This window comes from Cynocephalus volans, chromosome 8, assembly GCF_027409185.1.
Source record: "Cynocephalus volans isolate mCynVol1 chromosome 8, mCynVol1.pri, whole genome shotgun sequence".
Lineage (NCBI taxonomy): Eukaryota > Metazoa > Chordata > Mammalia > Dermoptera > Cynocephalidae > Cynocephalus > Cynocephalus volans.
This window is the reverse complement of record NC_084467.1, coordinates 8,575,485-8,586,477: the sequence shown is the minus strand read 5'-3', so window position 1 is coordinate 8,586,477 and position 10,993 is coordinate 8,575,485. Positions and strand designations below refer to the sequence as shown.

Genomic DNA, 10,993 nt, shown 5'->3' with positions numbered 1-10,993 from the left:
TACAGATAAACCTGTAATTATTTTTTTCTTTTACAATGAACATGAAATTCTTGGGCACAGATATGCCAAACAGCAGATCACAGATCATACAATAGCTGAGTACAGAATCCTAATACACAGTTAAGAGCTGCTCTCCTAGTACTCAACAACAAAAATTACTCTATCACATACATCTTGTGAATTACTGAGTAGTTAACATCCTACTTTTTCCTACTAAGGTCAAAATGTAAGTGCTGATTTAACCTTAAAATTCTGATCTGATTTTAGTTGATTATTCCTCCCTAAAAAGTTTTTAATAGCTAACGTTTAATAAAGTTTTCCAACTTAGCTAAATAGTTACCATTTTATGTAAAAATCCACTGTGAGTTTTGGCCTAATTTCTCGTGTATATGAAGTACACTTTCTTGAGACTCACTTTTTAAAGGTAACTTTCCAGCATCTTTGTCACATGTAAAAAAGGAATGTTTTGAGTAAGACTCCAGACACTAAACTGTGGTGGCAACAAAAATGTTTATTCAACTGGTTCAAAAATTTTTTAGAATGAATGCATTTAGATGACCAAATCCTTTAAAAAAAACAAATCTTTGCCAAATAGTTTAAGTACTTCTAAACTTCATTTTTTAAAGAGAATAAATACCCATAGCTATGTAATACCATAAACATGTTAATAAAAGGCTACTCAACATTTAAAGCCTTCTATGACCAGTTACTAGACTTATACAAGTGTAAATAAGGTATTAAAACCATGCCATTGACAAGTTAACTTACCCCTGGGCTCCTTGAAGGCTTGTCAGTTTAGTCTTTGGAGGTCCCCGAGTACCATTTTAAGTGTTACCATGTTACTGCTGCTGAGTAATAGTGCAACTGCTAAAATGCAAAATTCAGACGGTACAGGGTTTGGAAATCATGCAGATTTAGATGTAGAAAAAAAAAATTAAAACAACTCAAGATCCTTTACAGAGGAATCTGAATAACAATGTGGCGATCACAGTCTAAAGGATGACTTCATTTATAAATGTTTAAAACACGTTAACTTGCAAAATGACAAACCTATTTATCATAATCTAATTAGGTAAGGGCATTAGGTAAACTACCAACACAAAAAACTGTCACAATCTTCCAATTAGAAAATGAATTACCCTCCCAGAATTAATAGTTACATAAAAAGTACAATAGAGAACCAATATATTATTGCTTTCATATACTTAACAATGCATTGTGAGAGTCTAATCTGAGTTTTGTAAGTGATTTTATTACTATATTCCCCCACCTTTGGAGGATAAAGCCCCTTTCACTTAACACTTCCACAGACAGACAACCCACCCTACTAGTTCTTAAAGCTATCAGGCTTCTTAATGGATTTCAGGCACATGATAATTTGTGGTTTCTTCTACTTTATCCCTATTGCAATTAATTCCACTTTTCAAATCCCAAACTGATATTCCCTTTTCAAATGATATGCTTTGCTACAAAGCATTTGAAAATAATCAACATTGTTCTGTCCACTTCCCAAACAATAATATTTTTAGAAGGCATGATTTCCCCATGGAGATTTTTCAGGCCATGTAAATAGAGCATCACCCAAATGCACAGAGGCACTAAGAAAAAGCTGGAGGGTACTGCTTACCATTTTAGGTGTGGTCACCCAGACTTATTAAAAACTAGATTTAAAAGAAAAAAAAAAAACTTTTCACTTTGGACAATGCAAGAACAAATAGCAATTAAGTCTGGGTATCAGGTGTCAATGCATGACAGGTGATGAATCCATTTGACTTGAGATAACTTTTCAAATAAGTTTATTTGAAGCAAAATAAACTACTGCCAAGAAACTTTATGAAAGTTCCATCTCAAAAGGGTCAAAAAAGGGGAATTAACTGCTATGAATTCTTTGCATTCAGGGCTGCAAAACAAAGACACATATTATTTAAATCAGTTTTATTTAAGAATTTCCAACATTGACAACTCTTATAAAAAGCATCCAAGCACAGGACACAGAACTGCAGCAAACAGCATTCTTATGGGTAGCTAACAGACATTAGAACTTCCACCCTTCTTTGAGACACCTGAGCTCACTGGTGAACTCTGCTTCCAAGTACTCCTGCAAAGCACACCACAAGCTCAGTCCATATTCTCAACCCATCAGCTTCAGTTCACATTACCACACTTACATATCAGTAACAGAAGAGAACACACACCATACAGCATTCACAGCAGTTGACAAAAGGGTAGGGGAAATACAAGTATCGTTTCACTTAACACATTCAACTAATGTGGGTTACCTAAGAACAAAACTCACTTAAAGTCTTCCAACAGATGTGGATGTCCTTTGAATGCAAAAAACATTCGTACGTTATTTGCTAGCATTGCTCTCTGCACACTCTCACCAAAGCCACAGGATTGAGAGACACATCTCGCCAAGTTAAAAAATATCCATTATGCACCACCAAGTCTCTGCACGCGCTCTCTCCTTTTCTCGCTCATACTATCCTTTCATGCCTCGGCACCACCATCAATCCCACACAAGGTTTCAAAAGTTCAAACAGCCTTCTGGTTCCATATCACAGCCTTGCGTTCATAGCGTTGATACGACTCCATGAAATAAAGAGTAGCGGATAAAAATGGGACACCCACCGTCAAAGACGCAGCCTGTGCAGTGTGATGACGAATTCTTGAATGAGAAAGCATGTAGACAGAAGTATTCCTATGGCAGAATATTTACAGCACTATTTTCAATGAAGTGCTTCTTCCATAAACATTTGAAATGAGATGAACTGCAGAGATTAAATGAAGGCTTCATATTGTACTTTTGTATATGAGGGGAGACAAGTGTTAGAAAAACAAAAACAAAAGAACCAGACACTGTGACACCATGATCTCCCAAAAGGAGATTTTCCTAAGGGAAAAATCCATATGGTGGGGTTCAAATTAAAACAAGGAGAAAAGAATGTAGTTCTAATCAATGGTTGCCATTTTGAACATGCAAAGAATTCACTTGATAAGTCCAGGGATAAAACATTACAGGAAAAACCTTTTGATATCAATCGTAGTGTGTTGGTTTACCAATCAGGCAAACAGCAGTTCACTTTCAACCACTCAATATTTCAACCCTTTATGTAACAAAACTTATAAAATTCCTTTAGTTCTTCCTCTTTTTCTAAAGAAAAATGTCAAAAATACTGCTGAATATACTCCACACTGAACAAACCAATTTTTGAAAATTCTTAGTACATATGTATTTTACAATATACTTACCATGAGTTTAGAAAAATTTGAATTCCCACCATTCTATACCAACCAACCATAACTCACTGTCTACATGCCCCAGCCAGAAGATTTAGAATCCATGCTTGAGCCAAAGCCTCCATTAAAACCACTGCCGGACCCTGCATTTGATGCTGATCCCCAACCAATTGCTGCACCAGAATTAGAACCACTGTAAGAGTTATTTCCAGAACCAAAGGCCTGATTTGGCTCTCTCTGCATGTTGCCTTGGCTTTGGTTATTACCTGAAGGACCTGACTGGTTCTGCTGACTGGCTAACATGCCCATCATACCCCAACTGCTCTGCAGTGCTGCCTGGGCTGCAGCCATCATTGCTGGATTAATGCTGAAAGCACCAAAGTTCATCCCTCCACCCATATTACTACCTTGATTGTTTCCCAAGCCAGCTCCACCTCCTCTACTATTACCAAATCCACCCTGATTCCCAAAGCCACCTGGATTACCACCAAATCTTCCACTTCTTTCTAACTGTCTATTGCTATTGTGCTTAGGTTCGGCATTGGATATATGTACGCTGATTCCTTTAATGATCAAATCCTCTCCACAAAGAGACTGGGCAACCTATAAGAAATAGGGGATGCAAACAAAAGAGATTAAATCACTGACTTACACATCAAAGTAGCAACAAAACCTAGATTTCAGGCATAATTTATCAAAGCTGGAGGAAAAATAAGCAATGAATGCTCATTTCATTTAAACCCCCAAAACATTACAACAATGTTTAACTGTCAGAAAGAGAGAACAAACCTAAGTATACTAGAGATGGGGGGAGAGATGGAGGGGGTTTGGGGAGTGATAGGTCCGGTAAAGGGCATAAAGAAAAAAATCATGGTTTGTAATAACGAATATGCTAATAATATAAAAAAAAAAAACCCAATATAGTCTCCAGCTTTAATAATGCCAGCAATATTTCAGTTTATTTTCAAAAGATATGTAACACTCCCAAATACCACACATTGAAAAATATCTAAAGGTATATTTAACTTTAGATATCTCAGGTATAGATTTAGGTATCACAAGTATTTAGGCCAATATACCCCACACCTGACAAGGTCAGAAAACTTAGCTAAGAATGGCAATCAACTGAATGGGAAAAGTTCAAAAGAAATTACTTAATTAACTGGGAAATTATTAAGGAGAAAAATACCTGATCATCAGCAAACGTAACGAAGGCAAAAGCCCTGAATGGTTTGGGAATGAAGACATCTACCACTTCTCCGTACTGACAAAAGAACTGCTGCAGCTCATCAGCAGTCATGTCCTCTGTACAACGCCCAACAAATACCTTTCTGCTTCTTAAAGGCTCGTCTGGGCTTTGCTAGTCAAATCAAAAAGAAGGAAAAAATCAGAAATATTTTATGAGCAATGAAAAGATAACTATGGTACAGAATGTAACAAAATCTTTCTGCCTTGTATAGCAGGTCAATCATTAGAAAGTAGGTATACTCAGGGCCGGCCCATGGCTCACTTGGGAGAGTGAGGTGCTGCTAACACCAAGGCCACAAGTTCGAATCCCTATATAGGGATGGCCGGTTCGTTCACTGTCTGAGCGTGGTGCTGACAATACCAAGCCAAGGGTTATGATCCCCTTACTGGTCATCTTTAAAAAAAAAAGAAAGCAAGTAGGTATACCAAATTTTTGCATCAGTGCTTCTCTTTATTGTAAGACTTCAATAAAAAATAAAGTTTTAAGTTATAAACACAAATTTGGATTTAGGAAAGTCAATGACTGAGAAATGTCCTGGCAAAGATAATTATGTTTTGCTTTCTTGGAACAAGGTAGGCCTTTATAACAAGATTAATATAATATAATCTGACTGTCTTTATGTTTTAACATATAACTATGAAAGACACTGTTAACTCAACAGAAGTAACAAGAGAAAAGAAAAAAAATGAACAAAATTCTAGTTTAGAGGAGTAATACACTAAATATTTCAAACAAACATAAAACATAGAGCATGCATTAAGGTCTTACAGTTTCAATAAGGCAAAAGATTTCAAGAACACATCCTGCCACTACCTTTTCCAAATACATTTAATGTCTTATTTTAGTGTCTAGGGAGTTTGTCAGCAAAAGTTCCCAATGCATAGAAGGAAATAGAGCAAATTACCTTAGAATTAGGAAGCTTACAGTCACACCATCGTCCATCTATCATATGTCGCTGTGACATTACTTTCACCTGGGTTTCATATTCCGTAAAACGAACAAAGCCAAACCCTTTTGAATGACCTGTTTTAATATCTTTCTTGACCTAGAAAAGATGATTTAAATTTACTCTGAAACTACACACATACACACACACAGGCCCAAAATCAAATTTCCTTGACATACAATTTGAACGGCTTCAACAGGACACAGTGGGGGCTTAATTAAAACTCAAGCAAGTTAATCTTGAGGTAAGAGCAACAAGAGGGTTAATATTAAATCCAGATCATGTCAGCAGTAGCGTAATACTCATTTAAACAGCAGAATTTTAAGACATTCATTTAAGAATGAATGCAAAGATAAACTAGATTCAATGTTTACAAAATCTTAACTAATTGAACGGGAAGAGCAGAAAATCTCCCGTAAATAACATAAAAAGAAAAAAGCGAGAGAGCTAGCTGGTTAGTTCAGTTGTTACAGCATGGTGCTGACAATACCAAGGTCCAGGGTTCAATCCCTGTACCAGCTGGCCATCAAATAAAAAGAAAAAAGCGAATGTCATCTACTTTCCTTAAGCCTTCAGGCAACAGTAGGATTTTACAATACCAAAGGCAAAAATATATGATGCATGCATGAAGGAAAACACTGTAAGCCAAATTTTTTAAGCATCCCCTATGTATAAATACAACAAATATTAAAAGTACTGTCTACTGAAGATGAAGGACAGTGCACTAAAGTAACAGGAATGTTAGGTGCTGATTCACTAGTAAAGAAAAACTGTCAAATGAAATCAAAGTTTACCTGCACCATAAGAACTTCTCCAAATGTACTAAAATACTCTTTTAGATCCTGTTCAGTTGTTTTCCATGGGAGACCCAACACTATTAAATCAGATGTTTTCTGGACTGCTCTTTTCACCTTCACTGCTGATGAAGCATCTGTCTCATCCATTTTTCTTTTGTTATCTAAACAAAAGAAGCAGAAACCTTTCAGAAATCTTTAGCACTTCTTTAAATACACAGTTTAACTCCTACATCTAGAAATGAGAAGCAAAAGAAAAAAAAAAAAAAAAAAAAAGACAAGCAAAAAGAAGATTCTAAGAATAAAACAGAACTTTTGGCAAAGAGTGATGGCTTGAATAAGTGGCTGAGGAGCTTTTCTAGTGTAAATTCAGGGATTCACAATCCTGGTTTTGTAATACCAAGACTACAATCAATTATATGTTTTCCCTCTCAAAAGCTTTATCGAAACAGAAATAATTCTACTTCACTTTGACTTTAAAACACATTAGGTAGGACAGCTGGTTACAGTGTAGCACTGATAATACCAAGGTCCAGGGCTCCATCCCCTGCGTTGGCCAGCCGCCAAAAAAGAAAAAAAAAAGAAAATTAAGCAGAAAAACTGGTCAAAAAGAGTGTGATACTACTTTATGACTACTAAATATATTTGCTTAATTATCTGAATACCTATTACAAATTTAAAGGCTATATACAAAAAACTCAGCAACTTTTGTCTCCAGATGTAGACTTAAGGGTGATTTTAATTTTTCTTTTTATCTTTTCTAAACTTTCGACAATGAATACACATTAATTTTGTAATAAAAAAGAAAATCTTAAGTTATTTTATTTATTTGTTTTCTTATTTTTTGGTGGCTGGCTGGTACTCCTTATATTATTTTTTAAAACCTAACCTAAACGTAGGTTATTTAGAAAAAAAAGGGAGAAATTAAATCACATTTTCAATCTGGGTAAATATAAATCTACAGCCAATGGCTCAAGAAACAGCATACTAAAATAATCTGAGTTTATGCTATTAAAATTTTTCTAGTCTTGCACACTGACCAAATTTGATGGACTGACCTTGTTGCAATATCAAGATATAATAAAAGTAACACACATTATCAACTAGCACACATTCATATTGCTAAAATGTACCTATTTCCTTGGCACACTTCTTAATTCTTCATGTTTCCTTTTCTTAGATTTTAGAACATCAGGAATAAGAGGTAGCAGGAATAAGACCAGAACCCCCAAATTATAATGGGGACTGCAAAATTCAAGATTTGGCCTACTGCAATTGATGTTCATTAAGGGAAAAAAAGAAATCAGATTAGCTGAATGAATAAATTAAGACTGCAAGGATAATGACCAAACCAAAATACTGGGGCACTTTAAAAGAATCTACTTACAACACTGATATAATTAAAAAGCATTCTTAGTAATTCCTCAAGTTTAGCATCAACTTGGCAATGCTTGTTCAGATAATTTACTATTTAAATACATAGTTTTCTCTTTAAAAATGTTCTATAATTTCCAGTTTCCACAAGTTTACATTAGTGGTCTTCCAAACTAGTCTAACAGTAAAGTTTAAGGAAATACTTGGGTTATAGGACACATCACACCACGAAAAGACCATGATGTTACACTTAAGACGAAACACAAACCTGACCACACTTCAGCATGACTGCAAAACAAAATGGTAACAAACCTTTGGGATAGTTGACAACATATACCAGATTTCCCCAGCCAGCGTCAGGGGCATGCAGAATTCCTTCTACCAGCCGGACACCTCTCATACACTGGGAAACTGGATTCCTGTAGCGCAGCCCACATGCCCCTGGAAACTGGGCTGTAACAGTGGACAGCAGCACAGTTCCATCGTCTTCTGATGGTATTTCAATGGGCTCGTCATTCTCATCTTCGGTTACCCGAATATATTCAGACATCTTTTCTTATTTTTCTTAAAGAGAAAAAGAGATATGAATGACCAACACTCATATCAAAGGAATTGTTTCCTTACAATTAGCTGATAAAACTATCACTATGTTACTGTTCTGACTTCCAGAAAAAAATTGTTTGGATTCTTATACTTATTGGTATCCCCGAAAAATGAGGTGGCCAAGGCAAGAACTGTGACTTCCTATCGAAATGTGATGCCTCATTTTAATGAGTTCATTCATTCAATAAATATTTATGGAGTGCTACTATGCGTTGGGTGCTGAAACTGTAACTGTGAGTCCCACGTGCCATGCTGGCTGCAAGGGCATGGGCAAGGAAGAGAAAGATGGTAAACAAGTAACTATTTTATTACAATAGTGAAAAAAGTAAATAATCCCGAGGACTGGGGAGAACCTAAATTGGTTGAAGCACGTGCGTGGGTGGTTCAAAGTAGATTTCCCTAAGAAAACGATGATGCATAAGCTGAACCCTGAAGACCGAACGCCAGTGAGTCAGGTGAGGCCAACGGGAGAAAAGTTCCTCTCTGTGCCTCATTCTGGGGCTTCCGGGACTGTCCAAACTTGAGCCGCAAGGACTGCGGCGACAGGTCCCCGGTGATGCGGGCCGTCATCTCCCAGAAGCCAGCGCGTGACGGCTGAGGGAGGAGTTTTTCAGCGCGGCCCGGAGTGGGTACAAGGCCTGAGCTGGCAGTGACCCCCCCAAGTGCCAGGTCCCGAAGGTACAAGCATTGCCCGAGCCGGAGGCCAGGCCGAACCTCCGCCTCAGGCTGCACGGCACCGCGGGCCCAGCGTCCCTGCTTCGGCGCCGGCTACCGTCCCGCGCGAGGCCCTAACGATGTGTCCAGCCCGGGCAGGACGATGCAAGCCCGGCCCCACGGCTCCCTTCGGGGCGGTGGCCCGAGCCGCTGCGTCCGCCTTAGGTCGCCCTAATGCGGGAGCCGAAACACCGAGGCCATCCTCGGTGAGAAGCGTACGCAACTCACCCGCTATGCCGCCGCTAGGAAGCCCGACAGGGAAACCGAGCAGCGAGGGAGTCCGAGAGCCGTCCAGCCACCGCTTCGTTCCAACAAAATGGCGCTAGGGCCGCCTCCTCCCCCCGCGGGCCGTCGTCCTCTCCCACCGGCTCCCCGTCGAGAGGGGGAGGCCGCAGCACAGAGACACGACAGCCCTCTCCCCAGGGAGAAGGCTTTCCTCCCGGAAGTCTGAGAAGGCATAGAGTGTGTGAAGACTAAAACAAGACCGGCAGCTGGGCTTGAAAAGCTAAAGATTGAAAATATCTGAATGCGTAAGCCTTGAGCCCCCCCCGCCCCGTAACGTAGCAGATGGTTTCTCCCAACCGACCGTCGGCCCCGGATCTCGTCCGGAGCTCGCGCGATACTAGCGCAGGGTCCCGCCCAGGCAGGGTGGGGCGGGGTGGGGGCAGGGGCGGGGCGCGCGGGGCGGGGCCTTCCCAGGCCCTTCGGCTTTTCCCGCGACTTGGGAGGGAGCGGGGTGGCCAGGGCTCCTTGCCTAGAATCTAGCCGGGTGCGCCCTCTCCTCCCTCCTCTAGCCAACCTTCAAACATGGAAACAATAACTTTGTTCTAAATAAACAGCAGTAATGACGCTGTGATGTGCCAGGTGCTGTCTGTACTCACGGAGATTGCCCCAAAGGTCTTGTGTTGTCGGTACTATTGATAGGATCTTTATTCTGCAGGTGAAGAAACTGAAACACAGGGAGGTTAAGAATTTTGCAGAAGGTCACTCAAGGAATAAATGGTAGACCTGGGATTTGAATCCCAAGGCACGAAATACTAGCAAGTTCCCGCTCCAGCCCTCTAATAATGACAATAATGTGCTTCATCTAAACACGCCTTTTGTTTCGCGTTTCTGAAGTCAGTACAGTATGTGGTTTCAGTAGTTCCAATTCCCCTTGATGATGTGTCATAGCTTAATTGGCAACAATTTAAGTTTCTCAGTGTACACGTGTATCAAATTCAATGAAATGCAGTAATAGCAAAGGTTTGCACAATCTAAGTATGTTATATTTACGTGCTAACTCACTCCATCATCACAAAAATCCTGTAAGGTAGGTGCTGTTGTGAGGCACAGAGATTAAGTTCTCCTGGCCAAGTTTTCACAGCTAGTAAATGGTGGAGGCGGGATTGGAACCCAGGCAGTAGGCCTCCTGCTTCTTACAGCCTCCTGGGGAGTAAATAGGAAGTCCTGCAAATCCGTCTCTGATGCCTGCTGGTTCACAGTAACCAGATTATACCTGAACCAATTTGGAGGGGCAAGGGAGAAAGGACTGGGGGGCAGTTACAATGAGTGGCCTTTACCCACTCCAAGGGGTAGCCCTGCACACCAGAGAGGCTGAACAGATGTTTCCCATGGTCGCTGACATTGTGAAGCACAGATTCCTCCATCATCTCAGTTAATCCACCCAGCCACTTTGAGGGAGAAGTCAGTTCTTTTCATTTATTTATTTAGTTAGTTTGTTTGTTTTTGAGAAGTCAGTTTTATTATCCCCATTCTGCAGAAGAAGAAACTGAGGCTCAGAGGTCATGTGACTGGTTTGAGGTTATGCACTTGCCCAAGGACATCACCTAGCCCTTAAATTGCTGTCCCAGGTCTGTCAGACCCTATACCTGTGTTCTGTCTACCACCCTGGCCACTTTCTGGGACAGGATTGAGACTGAGGCATTTAGTGTAGGCAGTGCTTGGAGTCTTAGATGCCTGCTGCAAGTGGACAGAGCTAGGTGTGCAGAAGCTAGGGAAAAGTCACACAGAAACAAAACCGTAAAGGCTGTCCTTTTCCCCCAGAAGTTCCCCCTGCCTCCCCAGAAGTTT

General features: G+C 40.0%; 1 protein-coding gene across 2 annotated transcripts; it reads right to left on the bottom strand.

The window, feature by feature from the left end:
• Positions 1-1,049: 1,049 nt before the first annotated feature.
• TARDBP (TAR DNA binding protein) lies at positions 1,050-9,252 on the bottom strand. 2 transcript variants are annotated; one of them, XR_010024224.1, is made up of 7 exons: positions 9,149-9,252; positions 7,916-8,167; positions 6,230-6,393; positions 5,394-5,534; positions 4,430-4,600; positions 2,632-3,843; positions 1,050-1,900 (listed from the first exon to the last, which is right to left on the bottom strand). XR_010024224.1 is itself a non-coding variant. In XM_063105473.1 (6 exons), exons 2-6 carry the CDS (start codon positions 8,151-8,153, stop codon positions 3,313-3,315), a joined length of 1,245 nt encoding a protein of 414 aa, XP_062961543.1. In that variant the 5' UTR covers positions 8,154-8,167; positions 9,149-9,252; the 3' UTR covers positions 1,921-3,312. The 2 variants fall into 2 exon arrangements, 1 of the variants encoding a protein (XP_062961543.1); XM_063105473.1 differs by lacking the exon at positions 1,050-1,900 and having other exon boundaries at positions 1,921-3,843.
• Between the last annotated feature and the right edge of the window lie 1,741 nt (positions 9,253-10,993).

Bases quoted from the DNA above. Each gene is read 5' to 3' on its own strand.
- TARDBP (XM_063105473.1), bottom strand. From the start codon at position 8,153: ATGTCTGAATATATTCGGGTAACCGAAGATGAGAATGACGAGCCCATT. The intron at 6,394-7,915 runs GTTTGTTACCAT...TCTTTTGTTTAG, and splicing joins TGTTGTCAACTATCCCAAAG to ATAACAAAAGAAAAATGGAT. The intron at 4,601-5,393 runs GTAATTTGCTCT...TGATTTGACTAG, and splicing joins GTAAGCTTCCTAATTCTAAG to CAAAGCCCAGACGAGCCTTT.